The 23,177-nt window shown below is 36.1% G+C and overlaps 2 protein-coding genes across 2 annotated transcripts; both read left to right on the forward strand.

Moving 5' to 3' along the window:
- The first annotated feature begins 5,290 nt into the window (after window positions 1–5,290).
- LOC131151587 (uncharacterized) lies at window positions 5,291–7,467 on the forward strand. The gene is made up of 3 exons (XM_058102835.1): window positions 5,291–5,501; window positions 5,649–5,737; window positions 6,159–7,467. The coding sequence occupies exons 1-3, from the start codon at window positions 5,418–5,420 to the stop codon at window positions 6,952–6,954; spliced, it is 969 nt and encodes a 322-aa protein (XP_057958818.1). The 5' UTR covers window positions 5,291–5,417; the 3' UTR covers window positions 6,955–7,467.
- Window positions 7,468–15,420: 7,953 nt separating this feature from the next.
- LOC131151583 (pentatricopeptide repeat-containing protein At2g13600-like) lies at window positions 15,421–18,160 on the forward strand. The gene has a single exon (XM_058102831.1). The coding sequence runs from the start codon at window positions 15,539–15,541 to the stop codon at window positions 18,158–18,160; it is 2,622 nt and encodes an 873-aa protein (XP_057958814.1). The 5' UTR covers window positions 15,421–15,538.
- Window positions 18,161–23,177: the final 5,017 nt, after the last annotated feature.

The following is a 23,177-nucleotide window of genomic DNA, read 5'->3' on the forward strand; positions in this document are numbered from 1 at the left end:
CCTATCTTATCTCAACCTATACTCTAGTAATTATCAATCCTTGAAGTCTGCAGAACCTAACAAACCTAAGCTCTGATACCACCTGTAACGACCTCGACCCGCCACGTGGGCCCGGAGTGCTACTTTAGTAACGTCAGTGTACCTGATACCTTATTCATCAAATATAAAACATACATACGCAGCAAAAATAAAATATAAAATCCTCAAATTACATTACTAGAGTTCTAACTATCTTTATACACAAAAGTATCCATTTTCACATAACTACATCCCATAAAACTAAACAAAAATAAAATCTCTATCTACACACTACCTACATAAATTTACACCACTAGCCCGACTCCTCTAGCCCACTAGACCCGATCTCTAGGATTTCCTGAAAAGACAGTTTGTAAAGTAGGGGTGAGGCACAATTCAATAAGGGAAAGACTAAGTTAATGTCAGTGTGTGGCCAGTATGCATTTAGTGTACAGAAAATAACCAGTTCACCAAGCAGTTAAACACATTTATGAAAACATTCTTATTTCACACTCACACACACAATTAGCCGAGGATAGGGAAGATTACCTGCCCATACAAGTAGCTTCCCTCTGCTCTAGTACCATTACTGCTACCAGGGCACTCACCTTTCTCGGTAAGCCCTCGAAGTTATCTTATTAATTAATCATATTCACATAAATTAACAGATATGCATATAAGACACTCCATGTGACAAACACGCCATTTACATCCCCATGGCACGAGTTGTGCAGCCCGAAGGCTGGACTAATGTCATGGGGGATCCACCCAGACAGTAGTCATCCATACTTCGCTAACATACTCCGCGGGTACACGCAACTCCAATTGCTAGTCCGATTGCCCTCACCTAAGGGTGCATTATCCTCACGTAGGCAAATCGGACAAGGTCACCCTACACCTTTCAGCACAGGTGTGGGCGCACACGGCCACATAACAAATCTCTAGTAACGGTACTGTGCTCACGCTACATTGGTCCCCAGGGTTCCTAAAGCATATCATGCAATTTAGATAATAGAAATCACCATTTAAAACGTTAATTCACATATATTTCCTGTATTCCAAAAACCTGGCCCCCGACCACAAAATACAATCTGGCATATAGCCATCAATTAAAACTCGGCCCTCGGCCGTCAAATAATAATCCTAGCCCTTGGCCAATAAAAAAAAAATACCTGGCCACTAGCCATTAGCTCAAACACTTGCATTTCACAAACAGTTTCAGTATTTTCACAAGCATTTCCAGTATTTCTCAAACAATTCAGTATTTCACAAACAATTCAGTATTTCAAAATCCCAAATCCAGATATACGATAATCCATACAAATTAAATCATCTGCCACACAATTTTTCATATTTTAACATATCCATATAAATAAACAAACTTTTCATCGTTCATTTTATTCAAAAATACCATACTATATATCCTAAGTTTGTAAAATCCATTTTGAACGGTTGGTTTCCAAAATAGCCTTTAAATTTTAAAATAAATAAATAAATAAATATAATTATATAAGCATAACAATTTGACTTAACTTAATCCCCTTACCTGATTCTTAGAAAAAGCCTAATAACACCTCGGTCTACACCCAAAGTGTTCAAAAACCCCTGAAATCCTGAAATTCAAATTTCATCATATTATCCGTCATAATTCTTAGAGTAACTTTTCCTAAAATTTCCCTAAGTTCTGAATACCCTAAATAGCCCAATAAAATTTTAAATTATCAAACTTACCCCCGATTTATGATTGGTACCCCAGAACTTCAATTTGAAAACCCGCTCTGACTAGATTGTAGAGAATCCCCCCACGAGTCTCCTGGCTATTTCCGTTCGTTAATGGGGCTTATAGTTTAAGAGAAATTGAGGTAAGTTTGAGATTTAACCTTACCTCAGGAGATATGCCTACGCCGCTCCCACGACAGATCCGCTCCAGTAGAAATATCGGTGGCAGCGAGCAGAGCCTAATGATATTTTCGGATTTTTGATCGGCCAAATATCGGAGATGTGGTGGAAGAGAGTGGGAGAGAGAAGACGAGGAGCACGCAGCTGCCTCTGCACTGCGTTGCTTCCTCCTGAAGGATGAAATCCTTCAAGATATACTTACTATATATATATATATATATATATATATATATATATATATATAATATTATATTATTATTATATTATATTAATTAATTATTTAATTATTTTAAATTTTAATTTTAATTTTAATTTTTAATTTTTTAATAATAATTTTTAATTTTTAATTTTTTAATTTTTTTTTAAGATCACTACACCCAAAGTCTTAAGTTTTGCTGTAATATTTGTCATTTCAATAACATGATCATGCATAGATTTATCTGCTGTTTGGAAATGCTCCCCCACAAACTTTAAAAATTGTTTAGCACTTTTAGTTTTGAAAATAGTTGTCTTGATGTTATTTGCAACACTCATTCGCATAAACATTAAACTTAACATAATCTTTTCCAATTATTATAATAGATTATTTCTTCAGCATTGCTAGAATCAGTAATAGTAGTAGACTGATCACTTAAAAGTGTCAAATCAAGATTCAATACACCGAGGTGAAATTGAACTTGTTCACTCCAATAAGCAAAATTCAACTCATTAAACATTTGAACAGATGAAGCATGCAAGTGTAACGATCCAGGCACAGATACTGCGAGAATTAATCATACTTAATGTTTTAAATGAAACATTTATAAGATCACAAACATAAATATATTAATGTTTTCCTTTGGGAAAAACACTAATGTAAAGAGCTTTAAAATGATGTTGATTAAATTTTAAATTTTAACATTACTTTGGTAACATTATATGTACTTATCATAAGTATTTATTATCTTTGGATGAATAGATAAAATAATAATACATAATAATATTACCAAAACATTATCCTTATATTATAAGAAAAATTAATCGAGCTTTGAGTGATTCTTGATGTCTTATAATAATTTTATATCATTCTAGCATCAAACATATGAGTACTTTACTTGATGATTTAGTCACTTTGGTGATTAAAATCAAAATACTTTATAACATCACAAATGTTAAAATATTGTGAGTAACGTAAACATTTTGACAAAATACTTGTATATTCATATTAGCATACATTAACATTATATATATTTACTATCACATCAGACATTCTGCACCATCATTATTATTACATAGATTTTAAGAAGTATCATGACAGAACAAAATTAAACACAGTGCACATAAAATAAGTTTGGAGACGTGCTGCTGCTGCTGCATTGTCAGATTTTATTAACCAAGACGTACCATACTTACACCATTATGCCTTAGAAAAATAGAAGGTTACTATACCTTGATTCATAAACTAAAATTTAACGAAACATAAACCATTAATCATAATTGAAAATCATGAATTTCTACAGCTTCGATCTGATACCACATGTAAGTTTAAACATAATAAACATTATTCATATATCCAAATTTTAAGACCTTCAAAACTCATAATTTTACAATCATTAACGTTAAAATAAAACATACCTTGATCGATAGCCTCTATATATATATACATATACATATTTCAGACTGTGTTTCTATCTCACAATCCTTGCTCTTCCTTATGCTTCAACTTAATTTGATGGATATATTTAACATAAGCATCATAGATTGAGATATGACCAGACCCTAACCTCTCTTTTATAATTACTTCCATCAAGTGATTAATAATGTATCATAATTATATCAAAATTATAGACTTTTCATATTTCGAGATGTCATTATAGTTTTACAAAATTTTGAGATCATTAATCAAAAAATATAATTACAATTATGATAACAATATTTTATTTAATGACCTTTTATATTACTTCAACAAATATGATTATAATTTCATTTGAGGTCATTAATGTCTTACATTTTAAGTAGGGATCTCTTTTTCATGTTTGGTTCTGAATGAAAGTGAAATACACACACACATATACAACAAATCATGTCTTTATTTTCTCAAAATATTTTCATGACCAAACGAATTGTAAAAATATATTTAACATCTTGATATTTTTTGGTTGAAATTGGTTGGCTTTCTACATTTTCAAAACATTAAAAAGAAATTTAAAGCATGCTGTAATTTTGACAATTTATGAACAAATTTACACATTAAGGGAAAGTTGTAGCTAAATCCTTCTGCGAATTATATTTAATTTAAAATTTTAAAAACCAGCTTTGTTGTATAAAAATAATTTTTATTTTTTATTTTCAGTGTTTTTTTAAAATATAAAATTTTAGCTTATTTTTCAGTTTAGTGACACTAATTTGTATTAAAAAATTGGAAAACAAGGCAAAGTTTTGATGCAATTCACTGGTGAAAAATAGTTTTATATTTTATTTTTATATTTTAAAAATAAATAAAGATGACACATTGTTTTCTAGCTTTTAAAATTTGTATAGGAAAGTTGAAAACATATTTTTATTCGATTCTATGTATTCTATATCTTACACAATTTTTGAAAAACTGAAAAACAATGTGAAAAATAAAAATTATTTTTTGGAACTAGCCAAATCTTTTCTCGTCTAACTTTTTAATACAAATTATTTTGAAAGCTTAAAAATAAGTTGACATTTTTATAGTTGCATGTAGAATAAAAAATCGAAAATGAAGATCGTTTTCCATTATTAAACGGGTCCTAATTTTCTTTACTTTAAGGACAAACAAAAAATTATTTAAAAAGAAAATAAATTGCAACGGCAAATCTAACAAAATTAAACAAACAGAATGCTAACTTAAAAGTAAAAACAATATAGCGGTATCTGTGGATGGTGAGAATTTATTCTGTGAGTCAACGAGGACCGTGGATGGTGAAAGTTCGCTATGTGAGTCAGCGGGAATCGTTGATGATGAGAGTTCTCTATGAGGCAGTGGGAACTGTGCATGGTAATGAAGATATGTCTCGGGGGTCGGGTAGACCGAACGTCCAAATGATCCACAGAAATCGTGTCCGTATTATGGACTTTACTTGATCAGCGAGACCTAAGGGGAGGATGCTGATTCATAAGTTTAGTGCCGCACCAGAGGGTTCGAATGACTTGTTGGTGGCTGGAGTTCCAATTTAATAAAAAAAAAAAAAAAGTAAAAACAATAAAAGAAAAAAAAATATTTGGACAAATGAAATAAATTGGAGCCACAGTTGCAAATTTGAATGCCAAATTAAAGACAAGCTGGCTTTGTCCCATGTCCCTTTTGCTTTAATTAAACTCTGGCTCAGCCACCTCATCATCATTACATTCCCTCCCAACGTTCCTATTTTCAAAAGCCGTAGGAGCCAAGGAAATTCAAATGCCCTGGAGGACACAGCTGCACGTCTCTCTCTCCAATAATACTTCATTGTCAACGAAGAATTCTTGCTTTGTAGAAGCAGCAGAGACTTCTGATGGGGTGTTTCCTTGCTTGTTATGGCTGTTTCAAGAGCAGGAAGCGTCGAAAACCTGCCAACAAAATTCTAATTGAAGACCGAGTGAGTTTCCCCTTCAAGTTCCATTGATGGGGTTTCAGTTTTTTTGACAGTCTAGGCTTCCTATCCTTATTTAAAAAAAAAAAAAAAACATTGCTTTTTCTTGTTGGGTTTCCACTGAACGAAGTTACCATTTGAAATTTGTTGTAGATTCTTGTGAGTTACAAGCCTCTGGAATCCACCGTCTCTGCAGAGCCTGATCCGGCAGAGAATTCCATCACTACAAAATCTGAACTGAGGTAAGTCTATTTTTATCCCCTAGGTTCTTGATTTTCCTCCGCGGTATATATATTTTAATGGCGGCCCTAAATCCAGATTTTTGTTTTCATGGTATGCCGCGTCCATGAGAGTTCTCCCTCATAATCATTCTGTTTGGCGCTGTCAAGGTGTTGGGGAATTGTAGTTATTCTTTCTGAATTTTGATCCATTGAAAACGTCATTCGTCACAAATTCTCCCATCTTGAAATTGCTGTGAATGATTTTGATGGTTTGGACGAATGATGATCATTCTGCTTCCAAGTCGAAGGGAATTTTAAATAGGGACAATGCAATTTTGAGATGGATTGGAGATGGGATGAATTTGTGATGACGCGCATAGTTCTCTCTTTTATCATCATCTTCATCATCATTAAATTTGCAACACCTTTTCTTGTTTTGTAGAAGCGAGGCCAAGGAGCCATCAAGCATAAAAATCAGAAAGAAAGTTAGGTTTAATCTGAATGTGGTGAGCCATGAGCCAGTCCCGTATGATGAAGAAATTACATGTCATTTTTTGCAAAGCAAAGAGGAGAAAGACGAAGGAAAGGGTAAAACAGCAGCAGCAAATGCAATTCCATGCTTTCTGGCACGGCCTGTTGGGGATTCAACTGCATCAAGAATGGGATTCTACCCCTCATACTACCGATATGAAAACTGTAGAGACAGCTACGACGAAGAGGATGAACTAGAGTACGACGAGAGTGATTCGGATTACTATGATGCTGATGACGATGATGATTATGATGGTAATGAAAATGTTAGCGATCAAGAGGAGTTCTCTGAGCAATTCAACTCTGTACCTATAGAACCACAGAAGAGAGCCTCATTAGCACCATTATCTGACCAGGACTTTCCTAGTCAAGAACTGAATGCAATGGGGTCGAATCAGAATGCTCGATATAGAAGCCAATACATACATTCTGTGCGGAACCCAGTAGAAAATCTCACCCAGTGGAAGGCAGTCAAGGCAAGAGCAGCACCACCACCGAATCACCAAGGAAAGGAAAACATTACATTAGGGCAAGGGCAGATACAGTCGAGTTCAAAGCCATGCTTCTACCTATCGCCTTGTGGCTTCGCAGAAAGTTTGAATGGGTGCAAGACTCCAATGCAAAATATTGTGGTTGATGCGAGCCTCTCGAATTGGTTGAGTTCATCCGAGACCATTCAGATGGGCCACCAAAAACAGCACCATTGATGTTGATGATATGCCACAAATTGCAGAAAAACATGCTGGAAAGTTCAAGGTGATTAACAAGCTACTAGAGATGACAGATCCATGAAGATCGCTAAGCTGGGGGATGAAGATTGAATCAGTTGTTAAATAAATATTGTGTTCTAACAACAAGATCATGGTTTTCCAATAAATCAAAATACATACACGACAAGCTATTGACGGCTACTTTTGATGTGGAGTTGATAATGCATTCTCAAAAGATCAACCGATGCTAGCCAGCCAGCGTTTGTTGTCTTATAGCCTGGGAGAGGAGTTTGACTATTTGAGTGTCCTTGGTGTGTTCAAGGTTCTTTTGATTCTTTTCTGATTGTGTTGTGCATTATTTCATAAAATGCTCTCTGGAAGTTCTGCAGTACTGATAATGTTGACTTAGCTGTTTGCTTTATTCCTTTCCTGTTTTTAAAGAAGGAATGCATAATTAATATTAAAAAAAAACTACATGATTCATATTTTCATCAATTAGAATTGTTCCCCAAATTGGTTTTTGATTCATGTCAATACATAGTATGATCATTGATCCGTATGCATAGAACTTTTGCTGAACGCACCAAATCCATTCCAAAAACTTCACAAACTGAGTGCAACTTAATCTGGAATTTAAATTTGCATAATGAGTTCAGCTTGTACCCCTATATTTACACGGTCAATCCTAATTCAATACCAAACGGTGTGTTTAACTCCAACATGTTTTGGCTTTAGACTTCACCTGGGCAGCAACCTTTATCTGTGTTGAAGAATGAAGAAAGTTGAACTGGCTGTAGACAGCCGTTCATAACCATAACTGCTGAAATTTTTTTTTTTTTTTGTTTTATTTTCTCCATTCTGTTACGGGGAAATTATTAGGAATAACCGTATATTATTCCTGTAGTTAGCATCCAACTATTTTTTATTCCATTTGTACTCTATATATATACTGTTCCAATACATAAGAAATACACGAGAACTCTTTCCATTATAATTCTTTCCTCTGTTCTGCATTCTCTCCTTCTCTCCCTTGTGTTCAATCCATTATAGCCCAGCGGTTCTCACTCACAGCAGCAGAGCCAAAATCTTATATGGTATCAGAGCCACGATGGAGGAATCCTTTAATACCAGCCAAACTACTCCTCCAAATCCACCACCAAACACCATTCCTGTGCAACCAAACACCAATTCGCCAGGAGCTGTTCCTCACGACCCAACACAACCCACCAGTCCTTATTATATTGGCAGCAGCGATGGTTTAGGTGCCATGCTCATCACACACACCTTGGACTGCAGCAACTACTATTCTTGGGCTAGATCCATGAAGAGGGCTTTGCGAATTAAGAACAAGCTCAGATTCATTGATGGTACCATCTGTGAACCTTCTGACCCCAATGATCCTCTAATGGAACATTGGCTGAGGTGCAATGATATCATGATAACATGGATGCAGAACACAATAACGGTTGATATCAAATCTAACATTACATATGCAGAGACTGTGCATCAGCTTTGGTTGGAGTTGGAGCAACGTTTTGCTCAGCAAAATGCTCCTAGAATATTCGAGGTGAAGGCATCACAAACCTTAAGCAAAATCAAGACTCAATAAGCATTTATTTTTCTAAACTTAAAACCTTGCTTGACGAATTACTCAATTATGAATCAATTCCTAACTGTACCTGTGGAGGGTTAAGAGTTGTAGTTCAGAACCAGCAAAGGGATTGTGTAATGAAATTCTTGATGGGGCTCAATGATACGTACAAAGCTATTAAAGCACGATACTGCTGATCAAACCCTTTCCCAACTTGAATGAGGTTTACTCCATTATCCAGCAAGAGGAAAAGCGAAGAGAAATTTCTACAAACAACCTAGGCAGTGACTCTATGGCTTTGGTGAGCAAAGGGAATTTTAGCAAACAATCTGCTGGGCAACAAATGAGGGATAGGTATTATTGTACCTTCTGCAAAATACTAGGACACTCTCCGGAGAGATGCTTCAAAGCAAATCCAAACAAGCCCACATATACTCATTGCCAAATGCCAGGCCACACAGTAGATAAATGCTACAGATTGCATGGATACCTAGTAGGATACAAAGGAGAAGAGAAGAACAAACCTGTTATAAATCTGTCAAATGCAAATGTAGCTATTGGTTCTGAGCAGGGGGTTCTGAAAGACAAACCTCAAACGTCATCGACACAAGGCAGTATACTCAACTTCTGGCACTCCTCAAACCTATCTCAGGCAACCAAGCCTTCATTCCCTCAGCCAATCATCTTCATGCCATGGCCACACCTTCATCCTCAGATACAAATAACCACAAAATTTCTGGTATATCTCTGTGTCTTTCTGCCTTTACTTCCAAATCCAGCAATGTTTTAGAAATCCCTTGGATTATTGACACAGGAGCAATAGACCATATGATTTGCTCCAAGTCCTTATTTCGTTCCATCCAGAGTATCATTTCCTCCTCTGTAGCTCTACCAAATGGTCAGATAGTGCCTGTTACTCATGTAGGAACAACCAAAGTCACCAAGAATCTTATATTGCATGATGCTCTTTGTGTTCCCAATTTCTCTTTTAATCTAATTTTAGCAAAGAAAATGACTCAAGAACTAAATTGTTGCCTTGTTTTCTTTTTTGATTGCTGTTATATTCAGGACCTTTTGACTTGGACAACGACTGGCATGGGTGAAGTGATGCAAGGACTCTATCATATGCTACAAAAGGAAGTCTCTCCTTCAGCTTTATCTGATGCTCTATCCAAATATAACCTCAAAACTAGCCTTTCAGCTTCTGTCAGCAACAACAGTGAATCCTTTGACCTCTGGCACTATAGATTAGGCCATTCCTCTTACTCTCAATTTGACACAGATACCAAAGTCAGCATACCAAAACCCTCTGATGATCACCCATGTCTCATTTGTCCTTTAGCTAAACAACACAAGCTACCATTTCCAACTAGTCAACATCAATATAAGAAATGCTTTAAGCTAATACATTGTGATACATGGGGTCCATGTAATGAGATTAGTCATGATGGTTGCAGGTATTTTTTGACTATTGTGGATGATTTCAGTAGGTGTACCTGGGCTTATATGTTGAAACCCAATTTACAAAACTTTTGTGTGATGATAGAAACCCAATTTGAAACAAAAGTAAAAACCATTCGGAGTGATAATGGAGGTGAGTTTGACATGAAAGAATTTTATCTAAAACATGGAATTTTGCACCAAAGGACATGTGTGGAGACACCTCAACAAAATGCTACTATTGAAAGAAAATATCAACATATTTTAAATGTTACAAGAGCACTAAAATTTCAAAGTAGCATTTCTTTGAAGTATTGGAACCATTGCATTCTTACGGTAGTATACCTCATTAACAGAACTCCATCTCCATTATTAAATCATAAAATCCCTTTTGAGATTTTGTTTAAAAGGAAACCCAGCTATGACTATCTAAAGGTTTTTGGGTGCTTGGCCTTTGCTACCACTTTGGTTAATGGAAGAAAAAAATTTAATCCAAGGGCCAGAAAGTCAGTATTTATTAGTTATCCCTTTGGTGTCAAAGGATATAAACTTCTGGATCTAGATACTGAAAAGATTTTCATCTCTCAAAATGTTGTGTTTTATGAAACTATTTTTCCATTCAAAACAAACAAAATCAGTCATCCTGATACTAGTTTCAGCAACACTAATTCACTACCAAATCCAAATGAATTAAGTCTTACTCAAAACCCTGTCATTTCCATTCCTACTCTACCTGTTCATAATCACTCCATAGACACTGTCAGCCCCAATACCAATTCAGAAGTAAAGCCAATGCCTACTGCATTATCTGATTCACAAAGCAATGAATGTAAGAACCTAAAATATAAAAAATGGGTTAAATATTAAGAGAGGGGAAAAATTGGAAATTGCCCGGGTCAAAGGGCTATAAAAGGAAATTATCATTTCTTCCAAGCTAAGCAAACTTAGATTTATATCTCTCTCTCTCTAAACCTCTCCCTACTCCTTCTCTCTAGAATTCTTTGCCGATCGTTGACGGAATCGGAAAATGGAAGCTACCACGAGGATTGTTGAAGGATTCTCTACAACTTCTACGGACCGAATTCTCGTTTCGGAGATTTTCGGGTTTCGGCGTAAAATCGAGGTAAGACTCGGTTTTCAATTCTGATCCGGTAGATTTGTAGGTAATTGTCTTGTGAACATATTCTGTACTGTGATTTGTAGGTTTTGGAACTCGGTTCGCTGTTTAGGGACCTTGGAATTCGGGATTTGCTTACGAGGTTAAGGTAAGGGGAACTATGTTTATATTGGTTATTTTTGAAATCGGACTTGGTGGAACTGTGGTCCATGGTCCTGTGTGTGTTTTGGCTACTTATTTGGGGGGATCTAACGAGGAAAACGATGGGTTTTTCATTATTACAATTTTGGGAAAAAGGAGGCGACGAGCTGAATCTCGGGTTTTGTTGAAAACCGAGTATATGTGTGATTTATACTGTGATATTGGGATGGCCGTGCCTTGACTTTATTTAAACTGTATTTGTTTGGAAAACCATGATTTATATTACCAAATGAGTGTGGTTTGTTTGGTTATATGAGCATGCATGTGTGTGTGATATGTTGAAATGCTAGTAGGAACGCAGTTCAGAAATTGTTCCAGGTACTGAGAGTGTCCGGCTCAATATCTGAGGGCATGTTATCGCCTGCCATGTAGGCAAGAGTGTCCGGCTCTATATCCGAGGACGTGAGCCTATTTTGAGAGATCAAGTCGAAGGGTGTGGATCCACCAGTTTAGCGCCAGTACGATGCCATAGGAGTCGGGGACTAGCCATGTGCCGGTGGCGCCGTGTTCGCGGGTTGGCTACGGGCCAACGTCGTATGTCGCGGGCCAGCTTTGGGCCGAAGAGTGTGACGACACTGAGGATTACTGATCATGTGTATGTATTATGACGGGCTGCGTATAAATGGTCGTCGTATGTGTGCGTGTATGCACTGTGTAAATTAGTACTAGAATGCATTTAATTGCGTGTATGTTGCATCATGATAACACTTAAATGTCACACATCGATATAACTTGTGTTCTTCCTTACTAAGAGGTGTCTCACCCCTGTTGTACGTACATTTTTACAGGTCCTTTGAGTAACCGGAACTAGCGTCCTGGTGTGGGGAGCGTAGTGGCCGGTATACTGCGTTTAGCACTAGGTAAGTGCTAGGACTGTAATTTTGGTGGGTTGCCATTTTGGGATATACTGGGCACCCGTTTGTACGTTTTGATAGAACATTGCGTCTGCTCTTGTATAGACTTTGGTATGGTACTGCATATGTATATAGAAGACTTTTTTTTGCTGCATATATGATTATGATTGGATGTGTTTAGGGTGCTTGGGAACCCCACAGGGTCGGACCCTCATCCATAGTACTGTATCTGTGATGATTTATATGATATAGGGATAGGTTAGGTTACATTTTCACCCCTGGGTCCCATTTCGGGGTTCGAGGCGTGACAATGAACATATCAATTCCCAAAAAAACTCCAGACCAGAAACAGAAGCTCATGACAACACCCATACACACTCACCTAGAAAATCAACCAGAATAAGAAGAGCTCCTACTTATTTGCAGGATTTCATATGTCAGCAGTCAACCTTCCTTCTCCTATCTCAGGACTTGGACAAGCAGAAAGACCAGATCTTATCAGGTAAGCTTTCTCCTCTAAGTGCCACAATATCTTATGATAAGTTGTCTACACCTCACAAGACTTTCGTGACCTCTATAACCTCACACACTAAACCTACAACTTACCTAGAAGCAAGTACATCACCCAAGTGGGTCAAGGCCTTGAAGGCTGAAATTGCTGCCCTTGAACTCAATGACACTTGGATTATTATGGATTTACTTCCTGACAAAGAACCAATAGGCTATAAATGGGTTTACAAAATCAAATTTCTTGCTGATGGTAGCATAGAAAGATACAAGGCCAGGCTTGTTGCTAAAGGGTACACACAGCATGAGGGGTTGGACTACCACGAAACCTTTTCTCCTGTGGAAAAAATGGTTACCGTGAGATTCTTGTTAGCCATTGCAGCAGTAAAAGGGTGGTTCTTACAGCAATTTGATGTCAATAATGCCTTCTTGCATGGGGATTTAGAGGAGGAGGAGTGCATAGAGTTGCCCTCGGGGTATCCTAATGAAAGTGGGAGAAAAGTATGCAAATTAAACAAAAGTTTGTATGGTCTCAAACAAGCCTCACGTCAATGGTACTCAAAACTCTCAAATTTCATCATTCACCAAGGATATATTCAGTCCAAGGCAGATTATAGCTTGTTCACAAAGGTAACTGAGGGCTCTTTCACAACTATTCTAGTATATGTGGATGATGTAATAGTTGTTGGAAATAATATGGATGAAATTGATCAATTGAAGAGATCTCTTGATGACCAATTCAAAATCAAAGACCTTGGTAAGCTGAAGTATTTTCTGGGTATTGAAGTGGCAAGGACAGCAAAGGGGATTCATTTATGTCAACGCAAATATGCTTTGGACATTTTAAGAGACTCGGGTACCATTGGCTCTACTCTAGCAAAGATTCCCTTGGATCAAAATGTGAGAATGTCCAAAGAAGAAGGAGAATTGCTTCTTGAGCCTACTCTTTATAGAAGACTGATCGGTAGATTATTGTATCTGACCATAACCAGGCTTGAATTAGCGTACTTAGTCCAAATGCTAAGCCAATTCATGAAGAATCCAAGAGTGCCACACCTGCAGGCAGCCCACAAGGTACTTCGGTTCATCAAAAGGTCACTAGGGCAGGGTTTGTTCTATCTAGTGATTCAGATTGGGGGGCTTGTCCAGACACTAGAAGGTCCGTGATAGGCTACTGCGTGTTCCTTGGGAAATCCTTGGTGTCTTGGAAATCAAAGAAACAAAGTGTGGTCTCTAGGTCTTCTGCTACTGTGACAACAAATCAGTTATACACATTGCCACCAATCCCATATTCCATGAGAGGACAAAGCATATAGAAATAGATTGTCATTTAATTAGAGACAAGATTCAAGAGGGTTGCATTTCAACAAAGCATGTGGAAAGCAGGTTGCAAGTGGCAGATATTCTCACACAGAGCTTAGGCTCACAAGCTTTTTATTCATGCTTATCCAAGATGGGAGTAGAAGACATCTACTCTCCATCTTGTGGGGGGTTGTTGAAGAATGAAGAAAATTGAATGGGCTGCAGACAGCCGTTCATAACCATAACCGTTGAAATTTTTATTTTTATTTTTATTTTCTCCATTCTGTTACAAGGAAATTGTTAGGAATAACCGTATATTATTCCTGTAGTTAGCATCCAACTATTTTTGATTCCATTTGTACTCTATATATATACTGATCCAATACAGAAGAAATACACGAGAATTCTTTCCATTATAATTCTTTCCTTTTTTCTACATTCTCTCCTTCTCTCCCCTATGTTCGATCCATTACAGCCTAGCGGTTCTCACTCATAGCAGCAAAGCCAAAATCTTATAATCTGAGATTTTCTTTTTACACAAATTCAATGCATGAAATTACCATACATAGCTCAAATTCAGAAACTAGCATCAAACAGGAGTAAGGAGTTCTTCCACATCTACAATTAGTAATGCAATGCTAGGGCGACCGATGAAGGAAAGTCGTATGCTGACCATTTTGTGTGCTAATTTAGAGAACTCAAGAATTTAGAAAACTGTGTATCATTCAAACAAATAAACACAAATATTAATAGGGCATGATTATATTTTGTTTTCATTTTTCATTTTAGTTTTCCAACAAATTCAACAAACGTATGAAATAAATGAATAATAATAAATAATTTTGACATTGTTGCTTATGAAAATAGTTTTAATCTTTCATTTCTAATTTTTCAACTAGTACAAAAATGTCACACTATTTTCCAGTTTTCAAAATTAGTATAGAAGAAATTAGAAAACATCTTTTCTTTATTTTTCTAGATATCCAACTCTTTAGAAAACATCTTTTCTTTATTTTTCTAGATATCCAACTCTTACTTTGCATACGGAAGCACAGGACTTGAATATTGGAATTCAATTTCTTTGAATTATACATAAAATTTATTTTAAATCCATACAATCCAAATTCAAACCCCAAATTTTTTCATAATTCCATATATTATCTGATATTAAATTTGAAAGACAAACTATCTTCATTGTCACTTTTTAAAATTTATAAATAGAAAGCAAAAAATTATCTTACACATATAAAACAAAACTCTTTATTTTCAACCTTTTTAAATACAAACCTCAAAAAATTTTAAAATAAACTAAAATTTTCACCATTCTTCAAAAAATAAAAAATAAAAAATTAAAGAATGAAAAAATGTTTTCCAAAACTAAAAAGTCGAATTTTTTCCTATTTCTAAAGAAAGTTCTCATAGCTTTAGTGGTGGTTTAAGACTCACAATTACTCAGCCTTGCCCAATGAGCCTGAGAGTGAAGCTTGCAAGTGAGTGCACCGGCTGCAGATTGTTTCTTTTCTCAATGGCAGGTATGGCGGTGACAACCAAATGCCCTGGTAACTGACAATGTTAGGACTGTCGATGATGATTCTCTCGGCCTCTGTTCGTTGTTGTGTAATTGCATTCAATTTACAGGGATATAGATGCTCAGTACGGTTAATAAGAAAGACTTTAATCTTTCCAAAGACCCTCAAACTTTCATGGCAACCCTTTAATTATTTCTCTCTTTTCTCTCGAATGTTTCTTCACTTTGGCTCAAACCAAGAAAACCTCTCAAGAAAACTCATGCCCTTGTGCGATCTCTCTGCCCGGCAGTCTTACGTGGAGTTCTCAAACAACTTCTGCGAATCCATGAAAGCATGCTCATCCCTCAAATCTACACCTATTGCGCGAAAGCTTCATGCTCAACTCATTTCTACAGGCTTGGAGTCTTCCATTTTTCTCCAAAACCATCTCTTGGATACGTACTCCAATTGTGGCTTGGTTGATGATGCCTTCCGTGTTTTTCGCGATATCAAGTTTCCTAACGTCTATAGTTGGAATATAATGATTGGTGGGCTCTTAGGTTCAGGGCGTTTGGCAGCAGCAGAGAAGCTGTTTGATGAAATGCCTGTGAGAGACGTTGTTTCTTGGAATTCGATGATGTCCGGCTATTTCAATAATGGCCAACCAGAGAATACTGTTAAGGTTTTCGCTTTGATGATTCGGGATTTTAATTGTGTTCCTGATCATTTCTCTTTTGCCCGTGCCATGAAGGCTTGTGCTAGCCTTGGGTATCTTAGCTTGGCTTTCCAATTGCATGGTATGGCTAAGAAATTTGATTTTGGGAATGACATGTCTGTTGAGGCCTCCATTGTTGATATGTACATTAAGTGTGGTGCAGCAAATTTAGCTGAGATGGTGTTCTTAAGGATTCCAAACCCCAATCTGTTTTGCTGGAACAGCATGATTTATGCTTATTCAAAGTTGTATGGTGCGGATTGTGCTCTTGATTTGTTCTTCCAGATGCCTGAATGGGACACTGTTTCCTGGAACACAATGATTTCCATCTTGGCTCAGCATGGGTTGGCTATCCAGACTCTTGAGATGTTTGTTGAGATGTGGGGTCAAGGATTCAGAACAAATTCCATGACATATGCTAATGTTCTTAGTGTATGCACGAGCATTCCTGATTTGGACTGGGGTGCCCATTTGCATGCTCGAATCATCCGAATGGAAACAAGTCTTGATGTGTTTATTGGCAGCGGTTTGATTGATATGTATGCAAAATGTGGATGTTTAAAACCTGCGAGGCGAGTGTTTGATAGCTTAACGGAACACAATGCAGTTTCATGGACTTCTTTAATCAGGGGCATGGCTCTATTTGGGCTTGAAGAGGAAGCCTTGTCTTTATTTAATCAAATGAGAGAGGCCCCTGTAGCACCTGATGAGTTTACTCTTGCCACTGTTCTTGGGTCTTGTTCAAGTCCAAAGGATATTTGCCTTGGTGGACAGCTCCATGCGTGTACTGTGAAGCTTGGAATGGATTCCTCCATTCCTGTTCGGAATGCTCTTATTACAATGTATGGAAAATGCAGAGATATTCAGAAGGCAATTCACATGTTTGAATTTATGGCAATAAAAGATATAATTTCATGGACAGCAATGATATCGGTGTTCTCTCAACATGGCTATGTTGACAAAGCCAGGGAATATTTTAATAAAATGCCTGCACAGAATGTTATAACTTGGAACTCAATGTTAATGACATATACACAGCATGGGCTTTGGGAAGAAGGTTTCAAATTGTTTGTTTTAATGCTGAAGGAAAGGGTTAAGCTGGATTGGATTACTTTTGCAGCTTCAATTAGTGCTTGTGCTAATTCTGTTGTATTAAAACTCGGGAATCAAATTATAGCTCAAGCAAATAAATTAGGGTTTGATTCTAATGTTTCAGTGGCAAATAGTGTTATAACTATGTATTCAAGGTGTGGACAAGTTGCTGAGGCCCGGAAAGTTTTCGACTCAATTGCTGTGAAAAATTTGATATCCTGGAATGCAATGATGGCAGGATATGCTCAGAATGGACAAGGAAGAGAAGTGATTGATACTCTTGAGAATATGTTAAAGACGGGATGTACACCTGACCATGTAAGCTTTGTCGCTGTACTATCGGGTTGTAGCCACTCAGGACTTGTATTAGAAGGACAGCATTTCTTCAATTCCATGGTTAAAGATCACGGAATAACACCGGTGCATGAGCATTACGTGTGCATGGTAGATCTACTTGGCCGGGCTGGGATGCTAGAACAAGCTGTAAATATGATTGACGGGATGCTCTTTAAACCAAATGCTGCCATTTGGGGAGCCCTACTTGGTGCTTGTAGGATCCATGGCAGCACAGAATTAGCAGAATTGGCACTGAAGAACTTGCTTGAGTTGGATGCAGAAGAATCCGGAGGTTATGTCCTTCTGGCTAACATGTATTCAGATCATCACAAATTAGAAGGTGTTGCAAATGTAAGAAAACTGATGAGAGAGAAAGGGATTCAGAAGAATCCTGGTTGTAGTTGGATTGAGGTCGATAATACGATGCATGTGTTTACTGCAGATGACAGTAGTCATCCACAAATCAATGATGTTTATAGGATGTTAGAGGACATTATTAAGGAGATAGAAGATGCATATTACAAAAATCAATTCTGCTAAGTTTCAATACTAGCTACCACCTACCACCAAAGAAAAAAAAAAAGGTAACAATAGTGAAAGAATATGCATGGAAAATTCTTGAAAAGGAGAGAGAGAGAGAGAGAGAGAGAGAGAGAGAGAGAGAGAGAGAGAGAGAGAAGGTTTATAGAATGACTCTGGGCCTACTTAGCAACTGTTTTATTTTTGAGTGTTTGGCTAAATATATTTGAGCCCACTTAGCAACTCTTTTCCTATGGAAAACTATTCTTCTCAAATTGTTTCTTTATTTTTCTCAAAATATTTTTATGATCCGGAGAATTGTAAAAATATCTTTAAAATTATGATATTTTTGTAGAAATCAACTTACCCTCTTTATATTCAAAATATAAGAAAATTGAAGCGGGTCATAATTCTAACAATTTGATGAATAATCTACACATTAATCCAAAGTTGCAAGCAATTCCTTCAAACAATTGTATTTAATTTGAAAATTTGCTTTAGAGTAGTAAATCATTTAACATTTTGCAGTTAATGAATTAATGCGATATTTCAAAAAAAATAAAAATAAAAAACAAAAAACAAAAAGATAAAAGTAGAGAGAGCTGACATTGATTGGATGTGATGATAAAATTATTTAAGGATCAGTTGGGTGCTTTTCAAAAACTAGCTTGGTGCAGTGTATTGCCAAATATATATATATATATATATATATATATATATATATATATATATTTAAAAGCCGATTGAAAGAGATCAAATTAATATATCTAATGATGCATTTTTAGGTCACACAACATTTGACATTTTGAGATGAAGTACTATTCTACCTTCATTGGAGTAATAGTTTTAGTTAGGGATGTATTCGAGTATAGTTGAGTCAAGTCGATATAATAAAATACTCAAATTCTACTCGACTCGAACTTATCAGGTCTATAATTGTTAAACTTGAACTCGATTCAACCACAAGTTCATACAACTCAAGTTTGACTCTATTTTAAATTAATATTAATTAAATATATATAATGCAAATATAATATTAAATATATTTATAAAATATATATATATTATATGACATATATAATATAAAAATAATAAAATTTAATACAAATAATATCAAAGAACTACATTGGAGTGGAAAAAGGAAAAAAAGAAAATGAAAACCTTCTTCCAACTAAAAAGAAGGAACAATTGGTAACTTGCTAGCAGTCAACAAACACAGTTTGCAACCTAAGTTTTCCGCAATATTATTGGGCTCCGCAAAAATATAACATTTCAAAGACATCTCTTTTTTATTACACCCTTGCATAAAAAATATTTCTCCTTTGTAATGTATTGTCCACCAATTTGAAAGTATTCTTTGCAAGCTTTTGAAAATTCGGTCAATATGATCAGGGGTAGCGTTTTGAAAGTATTGTTGAGAAGAAACGAGACTTATCGAAAAATTGCGAAAGTACAATTAGAAGTTTTTTCTCTTCCAATTAACAAAATGAGTTCTTATAATATGACAATAGTACAAGAATACATATTTTCAGTAGCACAAAATCAGTCAAAAAATAATCACAAATATCAATCACACAAGACACAATTTTACTTGGAAAATCTCTTCAAATCAAAGGTAAAAACCACGAGACTTGAGAGTCCACCCAAAAACTTCACTATGATAAAAGTGCGAGTATAAGATCACAATTTTCAGCTATCACAATGAGTACATAACTCTATTTTCAACTAACAATAAGAGATCTTAAAAATCAAAGAGGGAAAGTTGAGACTTTCACAAAAAATGTGGTTATTGTTCAAATATGATATCTGATGCTATAGTGCTTGGATGACCAATCCAAATGTTCAAAATCAATGTCTATGAATCCTCTATCTAGAGACAAAAAATCAGCTCGATCGGACCATGGATGACCTTCCAATCGTCGCTTAATCAAAACTGCACATTATTGAAAAAACCTAGATTTTATCTTATGCTTCTCTCTCTCTCTCTCTCTCTCTCTCTCTCTCTCTCTCTCTCTCTCTCTCTCTCTCTCTCACACACACACACACACACACACACACACACACTTTTTTGATGAAATTCTTCTTTGCCAACCCTAATTTTCTTTAATTAAATATGGTGTAAAAAGAGCCTCTGAATAAGCTCAATAAAAAGAATAAAGAAAATGTGCTAAAGAGTTGAATGAGTTTCTCCACATAAGAGGGATACCCAAATCCAACAAATCTCCCCCTCTCAACTATGTGGAGGTGCTCTCCCCCGATGATCAAGCAACAAGTTTCAAACTTTCCTCTTGGTAAGGCTTTAGTCAATATATCAATACCATTATCATCAGTATGAATTTTCTTGAGTTTTAGTAGTTTAGTATCTACAACATCTCGTATCCAATGATACCTTACATCAATATGTTTAGACCTAGCATGAAAGGTCGAATTCTTAACAAGATGAATAGGACTTTGGCTATCACAAATTAACACGTACCTCTCCTGTGTAAAGCCAAGTTCTTGCATAAATCTTTCCATCCAAATCAACTCCTTACACACTTCGGTCACTACAATAAACTCTGACTCACTACTAGACAATGTACCACATTTTTGTAATCTGTATTGCCAAGCCACAGCTCCCCCTACATAAATGATCAAGTAACCCGAAGTAAATTTTCTGGAGTCAATATCTCTAGCCATATTAGCATGTGTGTAACCAACTATAACAAGTTTCTCATTATCAAAACAAAGTTTCAAGTTAAAGGTACCTCGAAGATATCTTATAATTCACTTCACTGCATTCCTAGCCAATGCTCTTTACCTAGGTTAGAAAGAAGTTGACTAACTGTACCAACAGAATAGGCTAAGTTAGGTCTTGTGCATACCATTGCATACATCAAACTACCTATGGCTGAAGCATAAGGAACTTTGTGCATGTCTTCCTTCTGTTTTCCTATAGAAGGACTTTGTTTGACGTAGTCTAAAGTGTGTAGCAAAAGGAGTGCTTTTTATATCAGTTTATTTTTGAAATCGGGATCGGTAAACTTGTAGTTTACAATCGTATATATGTTTTGCTTACTTATTTGGGAAAATCTATCGGGTGAAAATACGAGATTTTCGGGTTACAGTTTTTAGGAAAATTGGAGATTTCGAGTATCATCTCTATTTTTATTGGAAAATCTGTATGTTATATAAAATTGTAGTATTGAGATGGTCGTACTTGTATTTGTATTAAAATGTATTTTTCGAACTGAAAACGATATGATTTGTTGTATACTCAAATAAGTGTGGAATGAACTATTGTATGTAAAATGTTCCAGGATTTTGTAAAAACAATTAGGGGTGGCTAATTGCCGTACGTTGATGAGTATAAGGACATGAGTTCCAAAATTGTTCCAGGTTCTGTAAATCAATTAGGGGCGGCTAATTACCGTACGCTAACGCTATGTCTTAACTAATTACCGTGGGTAAGAGTGTCTGACTCTATATCCGAGGGTTTGAAATATCGCCTGTTCTTTTCGGCTAGTCATTGAAGGGTGTGAGCTACACTGTACTGGCAACGGTATCGCTGTGAAGCTTCGATTATCATAGGGTATTGGGTGCTTGAGTGTGATGATACTAACCGTATGTTTGGTATCGTATGTACTAGAATGGATTTGTGAAAAATACTAGAACTGTATTGAACTGTATTGTACTGTATTGTATTGTGTTATGTTTTACGCCAAAATAACACTCGTATGTCACACATTGATATAACCTGCTTTCTTCTTTACTGAGAGTTGTCTCACCCTGAATATACAAATATTTTTTTCAAGTCCTTCGGGTAGCCAAAACTAGCATCTTAGCGTCCAAAAGCAGGGGTGTCGTCTAGCTATGTTTGGTACTTTAGTAGGTATGAGTTTTGTAACAGGATTGTCAGTGTTGGGTTTTGTAGACACCCGAAGTATGTATTGTATTTTGGGATGTATATTTCCAGTTATGTATAGACTTTGGTATGGTACGATGCATGTATAGAAAGAACATTTCCGTTGCGTATTTGATGAGTATGGATATGTATATGGATGTGTATAGGGTGTACGTGTACCCCACAAGGTCAGGCCCTCATTCAATGTAGTATCATGTATGTTAAATTGATATAGAGACATGTTAGGTTACTATATTCACACCTAGGACCCATCTGCGGGTTCGGGGCATGACAACATGAGATTTTAACAGATCAGTACAGAAATTATACAGTTTCCAGATTATTATGATTTATAGTATCTATACAAAAATATGTTTATGAGACCTTATCAGATTAGTACAGAAATGATATAGTTTTTAGATTGGTATGATTTATATTATTATGCAGAGATATGTTTTATCAGATTTAACAAGAATATGAATTGCAGTGTTTATACAGACATATATTTTACAGCATATGCATATTACCATGATTTCCAAAATACTAAAGTCATAACACTATGATATTACAATTTATACAACTCAGATAATACAGTATTTTCATATCAATTTCCGGTGTTATGGTTATTTTCCATAACACTATGGTATTACAGATGATACAGTACAGATATTACAATATTTCCATATTAGCTTTCGGTGTTATGGTTATTTTGGAATCATGATGAAACAACAAGATAATTATGTATATCAGTACTATATAGTATCAAACCCTGATGAATCAGTTTAGTAAATAATCAGTTATCAGAGCACGGTACCATTGTTATTACAGATCAGAGTGCAACCACACATCTTAGATAGTGTGTGGAAGGTTTCCGTCAACCGTACCTGGAGGGATTGCAGGCTCCCCAGAAGTTTGGATTGAGGTGGCCGATTTGACGAGGTAAATACCAGTACTGTACCTAGGAGAGGTTGCAGATTGGCTGGGCTAAGGATTGGTAAAGTTACAGTTGACTTACCTGGTAAGCCAACCAGAGTTAAGTCCCACCTACGAGCCGCACAACCTTGTCATGCGGAGTTAAATCATAACGTACAGTTTTCCAGGATATTATTCCAGTGATTTATATGTATACAGTTTTACAAAATAGCAAATGATATA

This window comes from Malania oleifera, chromosome 3 (genome assembly GCF_029873635.1).
Source record: "Malania oleifera isolate guangnan ecotype guangnan chromosome 3, ASM2987363v1, whole genome shotgun sequence".
Lineage (NCBI taxonomy): Eukaryota > Viridiplantae > Streptophyta > Magnoliopsida > Santalales > Ximeniaceae > Malania > Malania oleifera.